The following is a 22,237-nucleotide window of genomic DNA, read 5'->3' as shown; positions in this document are numbered from 1 at the left end:
ATATATTAAGGTAATATATATAATCAAAGGGTTCATTTATTTTTATAAGTCAATTAAAGGTTATTTATTTTTCTTTATTATGACTCATTGCTGCTTTAAATCCAAAACTGCGTTACTCAGAAAAATATATTATGTAAAGCAATTAGAAATACTAATTAACACAGAAATGCAGGCACAATATAAAGTAAGCAGACATGTACTTCATACTTGGTTGTAGCTTCTTTGGAAGAAAAAACTGGATCCCTTGATCAGCCAGTGGTTCTGTTAAGGTGTTCAAGAAGCTTATCTGCACTGCTTGGTCTGGTGTTTCTCATCTGACTCTTCATAATGTCCCATAGATTCTCTATGGGGTTTAGATGAGACAAGTGTGATGGCCAATCAAGCACAATGACACCAAGGTCACTGAGGTAGGGGGTGGTACTTTTTCAGAGTGGACGGGTGTCAAGTCCTGCTGGGAAATGAAATCAGCATCTCCATAAAGCTTGTCAGGAGAGGGAAGCATGGAGTGCTCTGAAATTCCCTGCTAGATGGCTTCAGTGACTTTGGACTTGATAAAACACAGTTGTTCAACAGCAGCGAATAACATGGCTTCTAAAATCATCTGTGACTTTATGCTGAACTTCAAGCTTCTTGGTTTTTATGCCTATCCTCTCTTCCTCCAGACTCTTGAGACCTTCATTTTCAAATGAGATGATACATTTATCTTCTGAAACAAGGACTTTGGGTCACTGAGAAACAGCCCAGTACTTTTTCTCTAGCCACAGGTGTGGCTTTATCTGGTTCTTTCAGTTTCCACCAATTTGTCTGCTTTTGCAGATCCTATGGGATTCCTTCACATTTTTTCTGAAATCACCTCAGGGATGATACAAACCAGACCTATACTCAAATTGTTTGGCATTCGTTGATTGGCCCAAGGAATCCGGGATGAGACTGCAGTAGTTGGGGAGATGGAGATGTTGTTCAAACCTTTGTATCAATTGCGGTAGGCGAGTCCGTGTAGCGTTAACCGGAGATTGCAGTCCGTAACCAACAAACATACAGAGAGATTTTGGAGAAACTGGCTGCCCAAGGGTGCACACGCAGTAAAATCATCTCTGTGTCGATTACAACATGTGAGTGCTCACATCCTGCCCTCGACCCCACCTGTGTTCACGCCCACATAGTGAGGAATACAGTCTCAATGGAGACACATCCACCTTGGCCAGAACCGAATCAGACACTCAGTCATAGAATGAGACTTGACTTGAGAAGGAGCTTTAACTGCCCACAGGGATTCCAATGTTCTATTGCCCTGTGACTTAACACATGAGAATACAACAGTTGTATCCAATGTCCTGAATACATCAGCTGCACTCCACACCTCTTAGAATCTCTTAGAAAACCGGAATTGCACTTTCTTCACAACCCTTTCAATGCTGTGGTTATTTCTGCTGCTTGTGCGTATTGTTCTATCCCACTTTTCCTTCCACTCAACTTTCCATTAATATGTTGGATGCAGCATTCTGCGAACATCCACCTTCCGTAGCTCTGATTTGTCAGTGAGAGTCTGCTGGACGACTGTCAGCAGACTTTCTTATCATTACTACACATTTATGTAATAAAAGTTTTATTTATTGGGCTTCTGTAACATTCAATTGTTCTGAGAAACTGAATTTTAGGTTTTCATTCTTGAACTGGTACACTGTCATGCATAAGTTTATGTTTTAAAATTACATTTGTGTAAAATTGAACCTGAATTAGTAAATTGTTTACTATAGTACCTAAAGAGAACCCTGAAATACATTGTTAGTTACTTAACATATTTGGATATACTGGTTCCATTAAACTAAGAGTTTTTTAATGTAATATAATAGTGCCAGCTATGTCAATTATCATAAATTAATTGTGTTGCTTCATGTTCTCAGATTATGTTCTGATTTAGTGAAGTTTGGAGTTCAAATAAAACTTTGGTCATCTTATTTTACTCAGTTTAAACTAATAAGCAGGTTGAAATCTAAAAATGGGTTCATTTAGCTGCCCTTCTCCAAACATCCAGATTTTGGTAGTTTTCTCAGCTAGAAAATGAATGCTAAGCCTTTCATTAAAAAATCTGAACAATGTTTTGATCACATGGCAAAAGAAAGTACATTTCAGGAATAAAAAAAGAAGGATGTGAATACTTGTGGGGTTGTGTTAGTTGTTTCTTTGTGTAAGGGTGTGTGTATATTTCGAGGCAGGTCTGAATCCAGCTCTCTGGAGGACCCCGCTGCCTGAATCCTGCCTTATCATCCGACGGCCATCTGCCCTCCTCCCGGCCCTCACGCTCCTACAGGCATCTCCTGCATTATTCATACTGCACACACACCCCGACACACACACGCACACACAGCTGCCACCTCTCACACTGTGTATCTCGTTTGAACGGAGATGCTTCAGTATTGTTGTCAGTCCTCGTTTGTTTTCTCCTGCCTCTGTAAAGCAGACTTTGCTGGGATTCCAGTTTTTTTTTTTTTCCTTTTTGCACAATACCTGCATGATGGGCCAGAGCCATCAAACATCGCTCATTTGTTTGCTGCCGTTTTTCTCTTGCTCCTTGCTGTGCCTCCACAACTTGCTTTTTTCACATTCTGTGCTCCTTTTTGTCTGTTTCTCTGGAGCTCCTGGACAAAGATAAGGGCAAAGAGTTAATCCGTCAGCAACATTGGACAGGCTTAGCACCGTCACAGGGCAAACACAGTCGGGCAAGATTAACGGACAGAAGTATAAGGTGACACGAAAAAGTGTTTGCCCTCTTACAGGTTTATTCAGGGTTTTTTTGTCAAATCTAAATGTTTCAGATCAACCAAAAAAGTTTATATTAGAAAATAACAACCTGAATAAATATGAAGTTTAATTAATAGAGGTTATATGTATCCACAACAATCTGGCACCATGTGAAAAATAATCAACCCCTACAACTGATAACTGCTGGTGTCAGATGTCAAAAAGCATCTGTGAAAACTGGCAATAGAGGAATATTGGCCCACTGCAAGATCACTTGAGTATCTGTTCACCACAGCATTTTAATAAGACTGAAGTTTAGCCTTTAACTTTAACTAGGCCACTCCAAAATCTTGCTTTTTTTTTTAGTCATTCAGAGGGGGGAGTTGCTGGTTTGCTCTGGATCATTATCCTGCTGCATAACCAAAACGCATAGGAGATAATTCACAAATATGATGTGAAACATTTTCAACACAAAGAAGAAAAAAACCCCCCCAGAAATTTCTTTGAGGGTGTAAATAGTGTTTTCAGGGCTGTACCAGAGAGAAACACCTCAAAACCTTGGCTAAAAGTGATGCATACATTCCTTTTTTTTTTTTTTTTTTACTGCAGGTGACGCTTCTCTGGAATATTAATCAACACCAAGCCAGTAAATAACAAGGACACACCAAAGGCAAAAAAAAAAAAAATCACAGCTATTTTTAATGAAATATTGAAATGAATCAATTTCCATACAGCCGTTTATCTCCAGTTGTGGTACATTCTGAAAATCTTGCACAGCATTTTCTCGTAGGCCATGTTGGCGTTTTAATTAGATTTTTTATTTTATTTTTTTAACTCTCTCTTATTTACAGCCAGATGATATTTCACAAGTTTGTTGCACAAACACGGAGAGACGATGTGAGGCAGCACCTAGAGTCTACAAGCCGAAAATGTCTGGGGGGGGTAGGCAGGGGGAGCGACCATACACGAGAGTTAAGCCGGCGTTTCTGCAGTTTGGTCGTGTGGCGAGGGAAACCTCCCGTCGTCCTGAAAGGAAGAAGAAAGTTTGAACTTCATGCAGCACTTACAGAGAATCACCCGAAAACTGGATCGAGCATGCAGTCATGGCAAAACGTGGGAAGCATGAAAATATTTGCCCAGTTTGGGTTTTTTTTATGTCTGCAGGTCAAAAGAGAATGTACATTATTGCACAGATACACAGCTCAACGTATTATTCTGAGAGCAACATGTAAACATAAGAAACACTGTCAAAATATGAGCACATAAAAACAAGAACGAAACAATTACATTAAATAAACCAGCATTGGTAAAATAATCTAAATATATTCAACAAATATAAAAAGAACTAATATAAAAATATTTAAAGCATATATTGGCCCTGTTGTAAACAATAGAGCAAACCTGAACTTTGTAGAGCCAAAAGGCAATATCATGCAGGAGAAAAATATTAAGATGAAGCATAAAAACAAAAAGTTTGCATTTTTTATTACTTTAATTACATCACTAAACTTCTACTTCAAGGTCTCTCCCATACAGTAACTCGTGAAGGCATTCCTGTCTTCTTTGATATTAGTCCAGCAATTCTGTAGTTTTTTCTTGCCTTGCAAAATGCAGCAAGAACCTTTTCACATTTTGTCGTGTTTGTCTACAAACCTCAGTGCATGCTGTTGGGATTTAAGTGACAGAACAACAAAAAGTAGTGCTTTAACTTTAACAAGTCAATATCTGGAATGTGTGGTGTGGATAGCCTTGAAAAAAAAAAAACCCAGTGCATCTAACAGCAGAAGTCTTTGTGTGTCATTTAACCAAATCCAGCTGTTCTACAAAGGCCTCAGAGGTTTTGCCAGAGCATTAGTGAACAAACGGCATGATGAGGACCAAGGAACACAGCAAGGCAAGTCATGGAGGAAGTCGCAGAGATGTCTAAAGCGGGGTTAGGTTAGAAAACAGTATCCCGAGCTTTCAACATCTCACAGAATGAAAACATCATGACGCAACTTCAAATCCACCAAGACCAGTAGCCAAGAGAGATAACTCTGGAGGAGGCTCAGATTTTTCAAATCTCAGGTGGGAGAATCTGTAGATACAATTAGCCATGCAATAAGAGCTTGAGCTATTTTGCAAAGAACAATGGTCAGAAATCTCCAATCTTTAGATGTGCCAAGCTGATGGAGAAAGACTGGCAGCTTCGATGGCAGCAAAAGCTGTTTCTGCAAAGTTTTTCTTTTTTCTTTTGCCCCAGGGACAATGAATAAAGTGCACATCTGCTGAAGCTGAAGCAACGTATCACCATTGAAACGCGCATGGCAATAAAACAAAGTGAACCCAATATTGGATAGAAACGTGAACACTTTCCACCTCAAGCAGCTTTTCAGACGCCCCTGCTGCTGCACTGTGAGCATTTGTTGAGTGACAAACACACATAAACCCTACACCTTCCTGCTGCAGATCCAAAACAACACCATAAACCAGCTGGGGCTTTTGTCTCTCTGTAGCTAAAAAAAATAATAAAGCAACACAACATCAGACTTAACCAGGCAATCTATGACTAAATGAAAGGAAGCCTAAAGGCATAGTTTTGTGGGCACGTACCAGCCATGCGCTTTAATTCAATATGTGATAATTTTGTCTTTTTTTTAAGAGATTGTGTAACGTGCTCTTGATGCTTGAATGCATCTTAGATATTTCTTTTAGGCAAAGCTGTGGCCAAAGTAAAAACACAATGTGTAAAAGTATAAAACTGTTCATCATTTTGCTAATGATTTGTCAGCAATAAAGAGCCAGACTTTTTTCTGTCATCTTTCAACGTGGTCTCCATCATGACTTCTTCAAATGATGAAGAAATAATGAAAGACTTTTAAAATGTGCTTTAGATTTATGCAGCTTTTCTCTGGTTTTCAAAGATTCGGGTGATAAAATTGGAACAAACTGTATGTTTTTTTTTGTTGTTTTTAAGATTTTTCTTTGGCACTAGAGGCCTTTATTGACAGTCACCAGACAACAAGTTGGCAGACTGAGAAAGGCAAAGACATGCAGCAAAAGTCCTAAAATAAGTAAAAATAAGTTTAATAAATTTTAAGCCTGTGTGTAAATCCTGAACATTGTTTGTTTTATGCCTTAATGAAGCATAGCACAAAGTTAAGTGGCTTTGAAAGGAAACTGATTTGTCAGGCATTGATCGAAACCACTTTGAAAAATAATAAGTCAGTCTGGCTCTTTGGAAACAAGATGTACAGAAACGATAGATGGCATTTGCACAGATTTTAAATTCCTATGTTGGATACATTCTACACTTCTAGATGTGACTGCAGGTATTACTTAGATCCATGTGGCGAAAGCAGATGGGACACAGGACAGAAGTTTTCAGGGGTCTTCTTGCTGATCGAGGACCACCATAAACTGGACTTTAAAGGAGAAACACTAACAATATTTACATTATATAACAAAGGACATAAGTTTCGGTTTTCAGATTTTCTACACACTTTATATGCATAATATAATTCCGTATCCTATCCATTAATTTACTTTGATTCCTAGAAATATTTACATTGAACGGCTTGGATTCAGTCTGGCGTAGCTGCAGGTGTTGACGTAACTTCACCGAGAGGCGTTCAAGGACCAGTCAGTGGAAAACACGCACACGGCGGAATGGTGGCGCACGTTGCTACGAGGAAAAACAGTGGGCGCGCGCACACGTAGCTGCCATGATCACCAAGATGCCAAGTATGTAAAAGGGTTTTGCCTGCCGACGACGTGGAGAACCTGGAGGAATCTATCAGCAGCAGCCGCGTCATTTACTCCTTTTAACTTTGCAACCTGTTGCTTTTTTTGTTGGCTACTTTCTTCCTCCACTGGAGATTTGCAGGGACACCTCTTTCTGCTCTGTAGATCTGTACCAACACAAGGAATCTACAGCTATTAAATGTTCAAAGAGGTAGGTGAGCTCTAGCTCCCCCCTGTGGGTGTGCGTACCTATGAGTGTGTGTCGTGTTTTGTCAACACTTGAGCTGGTCTATTTCAGAGCACTCGGTGTCCATGTCGGAGTCGTAGAGAGAGTGGCCCGTGGGGTCGCTGACGGGCGACGGGGGCTCCTGTGGAGTGGGAGTGTGCGAAAGGTGGGAGAGGTGGGAAAGCGGAGAAGTGTGCGAGTAAATCGTCTCCTGGGAAGTGTCTGTGCGAGAGTAGAGGCCCAGGTCTGGGAGCTTGGATGGCGTGTCGCTGAGCTCAGTGGCCAGGTCGTAGCGGAAGTCCTCCAGGTCCACGAACCACTCGGGCCAGAAGCGCCGGCGGATGCGCTCGCAGTACATGGCCAGGTTGATGAGCTCGCCTGTGAGGGACAAAGAGCTCAGTGAGACGAGAAAAATCAATCATTGATTTACAGCTTTTCCTCCGGAACAGCTTGAGGGAAAACTGCATTTGTTTGACCGGTCTTACAAGCGTTGTAAGGCTTTAAAGAGCATAATGCAGAGAAATTATTTCAAGACATTTTTACCTTTTAAGGCAAATCATATTGAAACAAATCTCACACAGCTACCGCAATGTTTCACTCTGCTTAAGTTTGATTTAATCAGACTGTAAAAGATTCTACTATCAAGTTTTAAGAGATTTTAGATTTTAGCCTGCATGCTCTCTTCAGAAGAAAAAAACTTCAGTTTCGCAATCTTAGCGCTCAGTTTATGAGTGGAGAATTTAAAAGGCTGCTGTGACGTGTAGAAGACAAACAGCAGTTTGCCATAAGTACCTGCTGCACCTCTGACTTTGCTGTCACCGGTTTCTGTCTTGTCCTTTCTTTTCGGAGGAAATTACTCCAGCAACTAGATTGTTTCACCACTTCCATTTACATTTTTGCCCTGCATTACATTGGATTTTGTTGTTGGCGATACGCGCCGATGCATCAACTGGTAACTCTGATACGATGTTTGTTGAGGACATGCTGTTTGCCCTCTCGATGGTGCCGTTAGAGGACAAGAAGCAGAACAAACACACTGATAACATCCTTCTTCTATGGGCTGTGAAACCACTGAACAGTAACGCAAATGCACAAGCAACTTCTTACTGAAGCACTTTATGCCACTTTATTACCACTTATTGTGCTATTTAAGGAGCATTTATTTATTACCACTGCTTATACGGTTTTAAGATATGAAATGTGCCGTTTTTCTTTTTATTGTTGTGACTGCACTTCTAATTTTGTTGTCCAATTGTGCAGTGTTAAGTCACATTTATTCATTAGTTTACTCAAGAGAAGATTTTTGTTGTATTTAGTAAGAAAATATGCATTTCTTCTTCTTGTAACCTCACCTTTGATGAGCTGCTCCGGTCGGGATCCTGGTAGAGTCCACATGGCCGGAGCCAGGTGGCCAAACACTGTAGCATCTATTGCTGAAAGCTTGGAGCCCATGATGTACTTCTTATCACCTAAGTGGGGCAAACAGAGGGAAATATGTCACCACCAAATTAACAATAAAATGCAGAGAGGCTTTAGATCATTGCCATTTGGATTTATATGTGGATAAGCAGCTGTGGTGATGCTCAGCAGATGTTATATCTGACAGGGACTCCAGATCACATCCAAACAAACACACTGATTGAACATCAGACCACAAACAAAACAAACAAAAAAAATGAAAATGCCACCAGAGGTCAGTGTTGAGCTGTTTGAGTTACCATCTCAATTACCTTGTTGCACAACGAACCGAGTGCTTTTAAAATAAGTTAGATCTGAGATGTAAAGTCTGTTAATAGAAACCATCTGATAATCAAAATGTTACCTAGCAAGGTGGCCAAGGTTCGCATGTCCTTCTCCATGAGGCTGTAGACCTCCTCCTTAGAGAACCGTCCAATCCCGTGGCCGTACATTTCCCTCTTAACGATCCCGCCCGTCAGGTGACTCAGGATCCACTTGAGCAGGTCGCTCAATGGTCCGCTCACCGACAGCATCTTCTGAGTCTCCTCCAGGTTGTCCACCCACTGGCAGTAAGCCATAGTCCTGGGACACAAACAGGCACCTTTGATCAGCAACGAGAAAACATTTAAGGTCATTCTGCCTTTGGGGCAAAGACTAAAGGAGCATCTAGTTCTTTGGACATTTTACCACTTTCTGACCAGAAACGTCGTCGCTTTTCATTAAGACTTCATGTGCCAAGCAATGCCCCTCGGAGCAGTAAGGTGTCAAAACATGAAAACTTCTACTGGAATGACTAATGTTGAGATCCATTCTCACCAGTAAAAGTGTTCTTCCACCATTTTGGTGATGGCGCGAGACAAGGCCCTCTCGTGCGGCGTCAGGCTCTTGTTCAGGCTCACGCCCAGCCTCTCCTCCAGAAACTCGACGATGAACTCGGTGCCGTAGACCTGCTCCTGGTTGTACTCGATCCACGGCATCTTTCCCTGCGGCGACAGCCTCCCGTCAAAGTAGTTCTGGAGGAGATCCGACGCGATTCAGGGAGATTAGAACGTTGACAGAGCAGACAAGGGTGGAGGGCAGGTGGTAACAGTCAAAGCAGAAATAGTTAGCCCTAGTTCAAGAAGGAGAGCTCTGATTTTTTTAACATCGTTCCTGTTTTATGATTATTATTTTTACTGATCACACCTGGTAGGGCAGGTCGGCCATACGGAGGTAGGTCTCCAGTTTAAGGCAGAAGGGGGAGAGGGAAGGGGCCCCGGATTTGGGCCGGGAGAACTGGTGGAGGATGATGGCATCTTTAGAGTCCAGCTCCTCTTCTTTTCTATGTAGAGCAAACAGGGACAGAGCTGAATGTCACAGTGTGAGCTGAGGGGATAAATTGCATCCTCTCAATATGTATCAGCGAACTCTAAAGTTTAATCTCAGGGTTTGTAAGGCTGGACTTTAAACGAGTAAAGTTAAACTTAAGGACTGGATAACTAACTAGTAGGAAATGTCCAGTACTTTGCAAAGGTGTTTAAGCACCATGAGAAAAAAGTGTGCATAGGCACCAAAGTATCTACAGATCAAAAAGTCAGGTTTTCTGTTACGTGTCAGTAGAAATTAGGGCTATCTGTTTACAAACTAAATAAAACCAAATATTTCTGAAATAAGTCCAGTAATGTTGGAAATAATTTAAAAAGTCTCTAAAGAATAAAAGTTAAAGACACAGTGAAAATGACAAAAATGCCTACTTTATTTACAAAATAAAAAAGTAGAATTTCTTCTTATTTCACAACACTTATATATTTTGGAAACTAGGAATGGGTCAATTACTGTATTGTTTGTTGTTGGGTTAAAAAAACAACAACCAAAAAAACATTTTATTAAGTATCATGATTTATTCTGATAGAAATAAATTGCTGATAGTTGCACCCCAAAGTTAAATCAATTGACATTTTTAGATGCTCCAATAAAAATGACTGTGACCTTGTTTTCTTGTTTTTTTCACAGTGTCATTTTTATGAGCGCAATAATACATATCAATGTATTTGAAACTAATTAAATGCAATTACAGTGAGTCATTCAGCAGAACAATGTTACTGCTTCTATTGAAGTAGCTTATTTGATAATGGCATCATATTTGTGTTTGTGGGGGCTGTAGTATGTGCTGTGACACACAGTCCAATACAAACATTTCCATATTCAGCAATTTTAAAATATTTTAATTTACATCTTTAACTATATGGTACTGGCACAGAATCAACCCCCACTTATTAAGGAGCCTTAAGGTTTCAGCTCTGCTGCATTTAATCTGGAGTTGAAGGAAAGATTGTTATAATTGATTTGATTCCTGCTCTGTCTGCAACTGACAAATCTTTGTTAGTTTGGGTTAGAAATGTGCAAATGCCTTCCACTGTATTTATACTCCTTGGACTCTTTTACATCTTGCTATGTTGTAAACAAACATCACAGCTCTTTATTGAGCAGGTTTGCATCATAGTGAACAGCGAAAACCGACACACAACAGTTGTCAAGTTCTGCCACAGATTGTTGGCTTGATTAGGACCATACTTTGACTGGCCCTTTTTAACACATGACTTTGCTTTGATCTGAACCATTTAGCAACTGTATGTTTAGTCTCACTCTGTCCTGCAGGCAGGGGAAAGTTTGCTCCAGGCTCAAGTTTCTTTGCGGTCTCTAACAGCTTTTCTTCTAGGATCGCTCTCTAATTATCTCCATCCATCTTCCTTTATACTCTGACCAGGATCCCCTGTTAAGCAACCCCACGGCAGAATGATGTCATCACCATGTTACATCACAGGGATGGGTAAGGCTAGAAAAATTGGTCGGTCTCTAATGAAGACAAAAGATTAAGTCTAAATAATAATTTATGTTTAGTTTCTGCAGGAACTGAACATTGTCCAGATAAAACATCTTGGACCTCTAAAATGGACAGTAAATTGGCACATTGTGTCTCAGTTAAATGTCTTTCACAAAAGTGTAAATTCAAAGACAGGCTATCCAACATCTTTATCAGTTCACTCAAGCACTGCATATTTGAACCAGTATTCTAAAAACTGACCATCACAGAAAATAGAGCCTGTTGATATGAAGCCACTTACTGGACAGAAACACGCCTACAAATGGTCATGCTGCAGGGAGCTGTCCACTAAGTTCAGGTGCTGAAATGTTTTAAGACACCAAGTAGTATCTGAGGAGCCGTCTGTTTCAGTGTGGGGCTGAAAGGTTCTCCCACCCAAACAAACCAGATTATTTTTTTCTAACAAAATCAAAGACATTAGCTGTTGTTATTGGATTCAAATATCTGTGAGATGGTAATACGATGCAGAGCACACGGAGAGGCGGAGAGCTGCACTATTTACTGTCACAGCCGAACAAACAGCTTGATCTTATGCTGCTAACCAACCCCCAACCTGGCCGTCTTGGGTTACAAATACTCAATAAATCTTTTAATCTAAATAGTAAAATTCTTGATTCTCCCCTGACTTTAAGATGAATAGTAATTATTTTGTACGGTAAGCCAATGGAGAGGGGTTTACTTGTAAAACGGAGTGGAAAAAAAGCACCCAGGTTTTAATTTTACAACCAGAAATCTGAAAAAATGTGGCTTGCATATATTCATTCATCCCCCTTAAGTCAATACTTTGTAGCACCACCTTCCAATAAACTGCAAATATAGATGGATTAAACAATAACTTGTTTTTGTGTGAGCCATTCCACCACAGCCCTCGCTCTATTCTTGCAAATGTTCTTTTACGAACAATTCTTGCAGCTGTAGGCTTTAAACAGAATGTTCTTTTTGACAGTTTTCTACAAATGGTTGCACTACATTTTATTTAGTGGTTTCAGTGTGGAGGGGGCTGAACACAAATCGAGGTTAGAGCGTTTCAGATTTGAAAAATATGTAAATCTTTGCTTCCGCTTCTCAGCTTTGGTGTGTGTTGGTATCTCGTGTAAAATACCAATAAAATACATTATAATGGATGTTTAAAAAAAAATAGCAGAATGTGAAAAAGCAAAAGTGGCGTGGATACTTTTGGATCACACTAGATTAAACAAATCTCAAATGTCTGACATTTGCTGTAATTTCGAATGTTGTGCAAAAGTGGGAGGAAGCTGAAATTGATTTCACTTTATTATATCATAAGTGAGGCGTTTTGTCATTGAGATGCGGACAAATCATACTGCTGCTCTTCTTTATGTGAATTGATGCCATAGTGGAGCCAGTCGAGCATATGCATTGGTGGAAACCTAATGTGTTTGTGAGGATGGAGCTGGAGGAGGTGGGGGTTCCGTTACATCATAACCCACCCCTCACGATTCCTTATTTTCTGCCAGTCTGCTTCCTCACTCCGCCCAATCGGACCAGATTAAGTAACATCAAACCCTAAAGGGAGGATGCAGCAGAAATCAGATATCTAAGATGATCGCAATTCACACAGTGCTTGCTTTTATCCAACAGAGGCCTGCGGAGGGCTGAGGAGGAGCGCTTCTCCTCTGACTGCCTCCGTGTTGTTTTTCTACCTGATGGTCAGCAGTTCGTGCAGCAGATAGGCAGCGGCAGCCAGCAGAGCGCCTCCGGTCACATACAGAGTCTTCCTCCACCACGAGTCCGAGCCCAGCGCCGACATCATCCCGCCGTGGTCCTGCAGAGGGTGGGCGACGATGTACCCGTAGAGCGACAGCTGCTCATCGAAGCTCCGGTTCCGGCCGAGATCAACCGCACACGACCCCGTCCAGGCGAAGCCGACGACGCGCCAGTACATGCTCGGTGTCCCCCGCAGCTTTCCGCCTCGCTTTGGCAGGTCGGGTCTGCATCGGCGGGGGCTTCATGGGTCCCGACCGAGGCGGGGGCAGAACAGCGGGAAGAGCCGGGGGGACACAAGCATCCCGTTCGGGGTTTATCCTCCAGCTACCGGGGAGGACATACTCTGAAGCCCGTCCTGAGCTTTCTGATTTGACCCCCCCGTCTTCTTCTCTACATTCTGTCAAGGCGGACCAGCTGACAGGCGATTTCCGGTTGTATTTTTTCAAAATAAAAGTTGTGGGTTTTTGTTTTTTTTAAATCTCAAAATACTGAGTTACATATAACCTTGCAACTTTCCTGACGCATGTTTTCACATTTTCCAAAGTCATACTCATAAAGAAGTGCCAGCATCATGCTGTGACACCCCTTTCTTTAGCAGGGATGGGGTAACTGTTAAACGCAAGACAAATGGGCCGGATAATAGTGAAGTAAACCTGAAATGTTGTAAAACATTTTCAGGGAAGATTGCCTTTTTGCCCCACAATGCAAGATTATATAGTGTGGAAAAAGACTTGCACCATATATTACCATACACACATCATCCCTGCAATAAAACATAGTGGCAGCAGCACTATGCTAAAGTTGGAATGAGTTGACAGGAAGATGGAAGAAAGAACAAATTTAGTAATCCTGGAAGAAAACTCTTTAAAGGCTGCAAAAGGTTTGAGACTGAGATGGAGACTTGTCTTCCAGCAGAAGAACGACTAAACGTACAAGCTGAGCAGCAATAGAAAAATGTTATAAAATGTTCTATTATTATTATTATTATTTAATTCATAGTAATTGTTATAGGGGAGGACCAAATTCCCCTTAATGACACTGCGGCAAATAAAATAAAATGCGGCAGCTAAAACAGCAGTGAATAAAGTACTTTTACCAGTAAAAACGGAGACAAAACATATGTTCATGAAAACGTGGATTCTGTTACAACAAAAGCAAAATACTGATTTTAAAAAAGCACAAAAGTAAAGGAGAACAAGTAAAAAACTGAACAGTGATGCTCTCTCTATGTATCTGCATATTCTGTGAAAACTATTCACTTTAGTTTAACGTCTTCCTCAGATTTGTTTCAATTCGCTCAATTTATTTTTTTCAAAAACACACTTGTATAAAATCCAAACGACCTTTGGAGACTTTGTGTCAAGTATTGCAAAAATCCTAAGAACGAGTTTCGACTCTAATTTTGAAGGAGACATGATGTACTTTGTGCCACTACTTCCGCTTTCTTCTGCAGGCTTTGGGCTCCGAGTTATGTCACTAGAATCGACTGTAAAAGGTCAAGTAATACATGACAATACGGAAATAATTTGACTTTTAACTTAAAACTTAACGCAAGACTGTTAAAACTTTGCTCGCATTTTAAAAAAAGTTGAACTGTTTGACAATGAGTGTTACGTATCCCCCAGCTTCACCACGAGGGGTTGACATTGAACGGACTCCTTGTACCACTTTTATTGATGCAGTTCTGGAAAATTTTATTATCTTGAGGAGAACGTAAAAAGTTATAAAAAAGTATATTTTTGACCCTTTGAGAGAAAAGGTTCGGATACCTCTGTTTTAATCTATTGAGGGGCACATGTATTATTTAAAAAATATATTTAATTTCACTGTTTAAAATGGCAGTGGGCGTGGCCTCAAACAAAATAACATTTTGTTTTGAGAATTACATTTTCCAATTTTGCCAGAGAAAGCAAAACAAAGATGAGAGCAAGTAATTTATTAATACTATAGACATATTTCACATGTTACCTGAATGTGTGTGCTTTTAATAATGCCCACTCAAACACACCTTTCACTGAATCACATCGACAGACATCTGCAGGTAAATGCACAGAGACGTCAGAGCAGTTTGGTGTTTTATAAGCCGGCAGAGGGCAGATAGAAAGTAAATGACTGATAAAGCTAGTTTAGGTTAGCATTTACTCCAAACAGTTGTCAAAGAATGATTTTAAAGTTTCATAACAGAAGCCAAACACTAATGAAAATTCCAACTGATCTATCCAATAAAACAGCTGAGCTTTAGCACAAGCATGAAGCTAAACAAAGTCAGAACTTTCTTTAAGAAAGCAAAAAATTCAAAATTATAAAGCTATTTACAAAAGAGAAGGGATGGGGACACAGTAAAACAGTAATTTGCTTTCACAGAACTAATTTCCACTTTAAAGGTGAGCTTTTCACTTTCCATACAGTTCGATCAGGCTGAAGACTTTTCAGAAATTAAGAGTCTCGCGTCTCCAGAGCGGAATACCTCAATATAAATGCATTCAGAGAGCAGAGGTCCCTGAGGAATGAAACCCCACCCAACCAGCTATCCACACAGATAAACCACAGCACTTGTGATCAAGTTTTACTCCAATCCCACGGAGCTCCGCGTGGAATGACTCCTCAGGGTGGTTCAAGGATGTCAGGATCATCACAATGATGGATTTTTACTGAGCGATCACGTCTGTTCCCCTGGTCAGCTTCCTGCTCCACTGTTCTGCTTTATTCATATCAGAGTGGTTGGCCTAATGGAGAAGGTTGGCTGCTCACTGGAGACTTCTCAATCACTGCCTGTTCAGTCCATGAATCCATAATAATCAGAGAAGGAGAGGCTGGGACACACCTCCATTTATGATGATCAGTCTCTATATGATTGTGCAGCGTTTGTTTGGAAACGTTCAACCCCTCCCAAAGTTTAACATCACGGATTCACATGGAAACGCAGACAGGACGCTAAGACTGGCTGTAGGAGTTGCTTTGGTTCCCATTGGAGCTCTGATCACTTTCACTGCACAAAGGAAACAGTAAGAAACAGCCAATTAAAATATTGTTTATATGTTATTTATTTTTTTCATAGAAAAACAATGCATTTTATCCAACAATCAAAACAAACCCAGTCATACCTGTTTGGAGGTGGTTTGGGTTTGGGCATCTTGTTTAGAACGGCAGCTATCTCTTTACGATCATCAAAATTTTTCCACTGGTCATAGAGCTTCAGGATGACACGGATGATCTCCAGGATCTTAAATAAAAACACAAATTAACTTACTTTTTTTTTAAAAATACAAAAAAGTGGCACTATTTTACCAATCATTCCATATCCTCAATTGAAGGATTGTTTAACCTTTAATTTCTAGCTAAATCTCAACTAAATCTGTATTTCATTTGAGGCGCACATTACATTTACAACATAAATGCCCACTCCCACTAATCTCAGTCTTACTTTGTCCATGTCCACTGAGAGCTCAGCAAACCACTGCCTGGCATCTTTTTGCTGCACAACGCAGGCAACATGAAGACAGGCTGCAGGGGGAAAAAACTGATTAAGTCAGATCCGATAAAACTTATTTCAAGTCTGTAACCAGATTACGGAGGTGGACTAAGAAAAGGCGAGAGGGAACGACTGTTACCCAGGGCGATCATGAAGGGAGGGTAGAGCAGGCACAGATCTGTCCTGTAAGTATCATTCACTATTCGCCTGGGAAAGACACGACAGAAGACACTGAGTGACGACGCCCAAAGCAACGTGATTTAAGAGGTGCAGGACAAACGGCACAGAATCATACCAGGCCAGAGGCAGCAGCATGTCCTCCTGTCCCATGTCCTGCACGTACTGCAACAAAGGTCTGTAGGGGTGGTACACAATCAGGCAGCAGTCCTGAAACACAGCAACATTCAGAGGATCATTTAAAGTGCCCTGCAAAAGCATTCATACCCCTTAAACCTTTACATTTTTGTCACGTTACAACCACTGGTTTAATAGTACTATGCACTTTTTTGTAACATTTAGTTGCATTTAGCCACCCAAAGTCGATGAATACACCACATGTCATGTAGGGAACAGTAAGGAAAATGTGGAAGCAGCTGATTTACTCAAAAAAGTGAATTTTATGAACTGCGGTCTCTGAATGTGCAAAGCTGGTCGAGACGCGTTATTGTGACGGTAGTAACGTGATAGAAAGTGTTTAAAGAGTTATTGTAATCTCATCAAGAACAGACAGTTAAATAATTTACTTACCATTAACTCCAAAAGATAGAACTCACACTCCAATATCTGAAAAGACACAAACCAGGTTTGAATGGTTTAAAGGGACAACATCCAACATGTCCAGAGCTACAAATAACAAATCTTACTGGACAATAAACTGTCAATGTAACAATTGTGACAGATGTTAATATTGTTGTTTTGAGACCATTTTCAAATGGTTTCTTAGTAATGGCATAATAAATCGAGTTTGCCCTTCCAAAGGCCAGTACATTTTAATTTTGTAAAAAGTTCTTAGCACTGAAACTGGAAGATTTTTCAAATATCCAAAACAAAACATAACCAGAAACAATGAATAAAATTGGAATACAACACACACATCTGATATCATAAATGAAATGGATTATGTCTCTCTAAACAACATTGTCCTTCAAAAAATATCAGAATGGAAATTAATTAGTTGATTTTAATTTATTATGCAATTAATCTATGGATTGGTTATTACCAAAGGCTAACACATGTCTGAAAATTTTGGACCAAATTAGCTACAAACCTTTCAGATATACACCGTGTTACAAACAATTATGCCGATTTTCTTAAATGGTCAATGCAAATGATGGTCAGTATAATTTTCAAGTCATGAACTATTACAGTATAAATCAAATTTTACTGAACAAAGCTCCCCATGAGAACAGTATTTTTTTCAAAAAGAAAAAACTCAAATTGCACTGTTCCAAATTATTATGCACAGCAGATTTTCTAAACAGTTTATGGATAATAAAGAATTGCAAACGGTCGTTCTTTGAATGTGCAGCATTAAGTGGTCACATGTACTAAAATCAAAAGCTATTTCTATCAAAAACATCTTAACAGAGCGAGTTACATGTTAACATAGGAGCCCTTCTTTGATATCACCTTCACAATTCTTGTATCCGTTGAACTTGTGAGTTTGTGGAAAGTTTCTGCTTGAATTTCTTTGCAGGATGTCAGAATAACTTCCCAGAGCTGCTGTTTTGATATAAACTGCATTCCACCCTCAGATCTTCTGCTTGAGGAAACTCCAAAGGTTCTCAATAGGGTTGAGGTCAGAGGAGGATGGTGACCACACAATGAGTTTCTCCCCTTTTATGCCTATAGCAGCCAATGACACAGTGGTATTCCTTGCAGCATGAGATGGTGCATTGTCATGCATGAAGATGATTTTGCTACGGAAGGTACAGCTCTTCTTTTTGTACCATGAAAGAAAGTGATCAGTCAGAAAATCCATATACTTTGCTGAGGTCATTTTCACACCTTCAGGGACTCTGAAGGGCCGACCAATGATTCTCTCCTTATGATTTCAGCCCAAAGCATGACTCCACCACCTCCTTGGTGACGTCACAGCTGTGTTGTGATGTGGTGGCCATCCACCACCAATCCACTACTGCGTCCATCTGGACCATCCAGGGTTGCACAGCAGTCATCAGTGAACAAGTCTGTCTGAAAATTAATCTTCATGTACGGCTGGGCCCACTGCGACCGGTTCTGCTTGTGAGCTCTGGTTAGGGGGCCCAATAGTAGATTCATGCACCACAAGCACCACAACTGGAGGATCCTGCACCTTGAGGTTCCAGAGGCACCAGCAGCTTCAAATAACTGTTTGCAGCTTTGTAAAGGCATTTTAACAGCTGCTCTCTTAATCCGATGAATTTGTCTAACAGAAACCTTCCTCATTATGCCTTTATCTGTACAAACCCATCTTTGTTCTGAATCAGCCACAAATCTCTTCATAGTACGATAACGCTTCAGTTTTCGTTAAATATCTAATGTTTTTATACCTTGTCATACGGCACTACACTATCTGATGATTTTCATCAGCAGAGAGATCCTTTCTTTTTCCCATATTGCTTGAAACCTGTGGCCTCCTTAATAATGTGGAACATCCTTCTTAAGTAGATTTCCTTTAATTAACCTCACCAGACAAACTAATCAACCCAGCTCTCTGAAATTAATTATAGTGATTCAAAGAGCCCTGACACACAATACCATCTATCAATTTAATAGCACAACAAAAAAGTTGTATCTATATGACACTTAATTCCAATTTGCATAATAATTTGGAACACGGTATATCTGTAGCTTTGTTTGGACTCTGTATATGTTGCATTAAAGTTCACTACTTTGATGTGCTTTTACAGATTTTAGTATTCTTATCTTCTTTACGAATTCCACTACATTATTTCCAGGGACGGTGACCTTGTAGACACGAGGACTGTTGGTCTTAACCTCCAAACAAGCCCTAGACACCATCAATCTCTTTTACTATGTCTGCAATGTAGACAAGAAAAAATATGTTTACATGTCACAGGTCTTTGTTAACTCATTCTGCATTGTGTGAACCACTCCCTCTTTTTGTTGCTTCACCGTGGCCCGCTGTAATTTGTAGCTGAGGCAGCAGTTTGTTAAAACGGTGCTGATGACGTTCTGGTAGCTTAATGCTGGCTAAAGAGAGGCGAGTGGACCTATGCACGAGCAGTAAACCTAATGAGTTTTTATCACAAGAGTGCCAACATTAGCTGTGGAATCTCGCATACTGACGGACAATACTGTAGCGACAGCGTGATACAGTGTAAGGAATTCCTGGTAAGCTGAAAAGACAGTACATAAATAACAGCACAGGAAGCAGCAGTATGAATAGTTTGGGTCATCGTCTGGCATTTAGTTAGTTATGGGGTTGATTTTGGAGATTTTGGTTATGACTAGGTTTCCAGAAGAAAACGTTGTCGTTTATGTCTACTTTCAACGTTTAGGTAGAAATGTAATTATGAGCTTAAAAACACTTACAAGCTACCATTGACTCTCAATACCTCAAAGTTGTAAGATCAAATTAAAAAAGTAAAAAATTTACTTACATGATTCATTCTGTAGGGAAACTCCTTTGGAAAGGCGTAGGAAAATCTTGTTTTCACTGTTTAAGGAAAAGTGAATATTAGCATAAAGAAGAACACTGTGAAAATGTACTTTCAATTTTCATTGAATGTGTTCACGTACACACAGACGTCGCAGCAGAAATCAGCCTGGTGTTGGACACAACTCCAAATTCCTGGAAGAAGGTAAATATGAATGTTAGGTTCAGGCAAACACACAACACAACATAAATTGCAACAATAAAGAAGAAGAAGGCAAATAGAACAATGCATAAAACGAACAAAAAGCAAAACGAGAAGTTTTATCCAACAACCTGAGGTGGTAAAATTAGGGTGCAAACACTTTTGCCTTGAAATGTTCTTACTTCAACTTTAGAGGCCAGAAAAACACAGGTAGGAGCCATGAGCACAGGATCGATACTTTTAAGAGAATACCTGGAAATACAACAGCAGCAGGTAAAACATGTTTCTGACAAACAGCAAAAAGATGGAGAGCACATGGAGCAAAGACTGAGCTTAGACTAGAGCTGAAATGTAAAATACAACAGAGCGCATAAAAGTTCTGCAAAATTAAGTACAGTGTACATCCTGATATGGTGCACTTGAAATGGATTACATCGTGTTGTTTTATCTAAATAAATATGTTATTTTACTTAAGGCTACCGTGATCATCATCTAGCCCAGGGATGCCCAAAGTGGGTCCTCGAGGGCCGGCATCCTGCATGTTTTAGTTCTCTCCCTGGGGGTAGTAACAACCATTTCAGCATGTCAGTGTTCTTCTTAGGCCCCTAATGAGCCATTATTTGATCCAAGTGCGTTAAACCAGGGAGAGAACTAAAACACGCAGGATGCCGGCCCTCGAGGACCGCCTTTGGGCAGCACTGATCTAGCCTATACAGACTTACTGCAATGGATTCCCAAAACTGACACTAGATGCTAACAGTCCCAGAGACTAATTGAACCATCCAGATGACAAATGAGAAAAAGACTAACATTCTAACATTGACCTTTATGTTGCAAACCCTACATTTGAAACTTAAGGGTATGCTGCACAGATCATGAGGGGAAAACATGCAACAGCAGCAAAACATCTTAATTCATGATGCGCAAAATAAAAATAATGAATTAGGGGGAAAAAAAGTCAAGTCTCATTGTCCCATCACAGCATTTTCAAATGAACCTAAGAATCTTTCTTGAATGTCTTCTAAACTAACTTTCTTTCCCAAGATCAGAAGTTAGCAGAAATAAAATCTTACTGGACTCTACAGCAGTAAACTATAAGCAGCTTACCTGGCATAGAAGCGTTTAAAGTACACTGTGGCAGTAGCAATGACCTGCTGTCTGAGCTTCAGGTGCTCACCCAGAGCCTGGATCACTGAAACACACAGGATACGAAATGCATTTCGAACAGAAACAATATCAACCAAAGCATTTGGTGCCACTATTGACACATGTAAGGTTACAGTTGAATTTAGTTCAAAATACCGTTTGCGAAAAAGATCTGCAGCTTCCAATACTCCTCTTCTGTGAGGAACTTCAGGTCCTTCTGGCGCTCTTTCATCAGATCCTGTTTATCCAGAACCCACTGCAGACTTTTGATGGGGGAAAAAAAATAACATTTTAATAAACGCACACAAACCAAGCTCACACACTGCACAATAAAATAAGTGCAAACTTCAATAACAAAAATAGAGATTCCCGTTTCATTTGAAGCTTGAATTTCTTCTCTTTCTGTTTTTATTTAAAGAAGATATTTTTCAGTGAGTATCATTAGTTTTGAGAAACTAGCCCCGATTAGCCGCGAAGACAGCTAGGCCTCACAACAAAGACACAAAAACAAAATAAAGAAGTAACATGTCGAAAATTTCTGAAAACTTACTAATGAGAACTCTGCCAGAAGTTTCCCGCCATGTCCAAGACGTTTATGTAAAGGAAAATATTTTTGTATCGATAATATTCCCCCACAAAGGAACGCATACAGCAACGAAAGTAGTTCTGCTAGCTACAACGGGAGTAACATCAAATACCTTCCGGGTACCGCTTAATATTATTTGGTTCCGTCTCTTTCAGTGTAACTTTAAAATTCTTAAACTCAAGCGTGTTTCATCGTTTAAATTGAATAAATATGAGAAATAAAACTCACATTGACAAATAAATATGCATACATTTGCAATAAAGTAAGTGTGTGTGTCTATGTTTGTTATATAGTCATGAGAAAAATAAAGAAAATAAACTCCTTTTTTGATTATTGGGTTATTTAAAAGCAAGTAAGATATGTTGTGAAACTATTTAAAAGTAACTTCATTGTGTAGAAACGCACAACATGTTCCTTAGTCTCCCTGTGAACACTTGAAGTCAAATTCAAACAAGCTATGACTGTCTTTAACAAGTCATATATAAAAGCT

The 22,237-nt window shown here is 40.0% G+C and overlaps 2 protein-coding genes across 2 annotated transcripts; both read right to left on the bottom strand.

Moving 5' to 3' along the window:
- Positions 1 to 3,418: 3,418 nt before the first annotated feature.
- faxca (failed axon connections homolog, metaxin like GST domain containing a) lies at positions 3,419 to 12,918 on the bottom strand. Its single transcript, XM_032585352.1, has 6 exons — positions 12,677 to 12,918; positions 9,335 to 9,470; positions 8,966 to 9,162; positions 8,514 to 8,731; positions 8,044 to 8,160; positions 3,419 to 7,069 (listed from the first exon to the last, which is right to left on the bottom strand). Exons 1-6 carry the CDS (start codon positions 12,916 to 12,918, stop codon positions 6,738 to 6,740), a joined length of 1,242 nt encoding a protein of 413 aa, XP_032441243.1. The 3' UTR covers positions 3,419 to 6,737.
- Positions 12,919 to 14,661: 1,743 nt separating this feature from the next.
- On the bottom strand, positions 14,662 to 21,870 carry ccnc (cyclin C). Its single transcript, XM_032585353.1, has 12 exons — positions 21,712 to 21,870; positions 21,318 to 21,424; positions 21,123 to 21,207; positions 20,198 to 20,267; positions 19,957 to 20,008; positions 19,818 to 19,873; positions 16,960 to 16,995; positions 16,508 to 16,599; positions 16,352 to 16,419; positions 16,165 to 16,244; positions 15,845 to 15,963; positions 14,662 to 15,729 (listed from the first exon to the last, which is right to left on the bottom strand). The coding sequence occupies exons 1-12, from the start codon at positions 21,807 to 21,809 to the stop codon at positions 15,675 to 15,677; spliced, it is 918 nt and encodes a 305-aa protein (XP_032441244.1). The 5' UTR covers positions 21,810 to 21,870; the 3' UTR covers positions 14,662 to 15,674.
- Between the last annotated feature and the right edge of the window lie 367 nt (positions 21,871 to 22,237).

Source organism: Xiphophorus hellerii, chromosome 15 (assembly GCF_003331165.1).
Source record: "Xiphophorus hellerii strain 12219 chromosome 15, Xiphophorus_hellerii-4.1, whole genome shotgun sequence".
Lineage (NCBI taxonomy): Eukaryota > Metazoa > Chordata > Actinopteri > Cyprinodontiformes > Poeciliidae > Xiphophorus > Xiphophorus hellerii.
Note: the sequence above shows the minus strand (reverse complement) of the source record. Positions and strands in the feature narration are given on the sequence as shown.

Coding starts and splice junctions, on each gene's coding strand:
- faxca (XM_032585352.1), bottom strand. CDS start 12,918: ATGTACTGGCGCGTCGTCGGCTTCGCCTGGACGGGGTCGTGTGCGGTT. Junction 9,471..12,676: donor CACGAACTGCTGACCATCAG/GTAGAAAAACAA, acceptor TGCTCTACATAG/AAAAGAAGAGGAGCTGGACT. Junction 8,161..8,513: donor AACCTTGGCCACCTTGCTAG/GTAACATTTTGA, acceptor TGCCCCACTTAG/GTGATAAGAAGTACATCATG.
- ccnc (XM_032585353.1), bottom strand. CDS start 21,809: ATGCGTTCCTTTGTGGGGGAATATTATCGATACAAAAATATTTTCCTT. Junction 20,009..20,197: donor TTCTGGCCTCTAAAGTTGAA/GTAAGAACATTT, acceptor ACCTTCTTCCAG/GAATTTGGAGTTGTGTCCAA. Junction 19,874..19,956: donor TTCTGCTGCGACGTCTGTGT/GTACGTGAACAC, acceptor TTCCTTAAACAG/TGAAAACAAGATTTTCCTAC.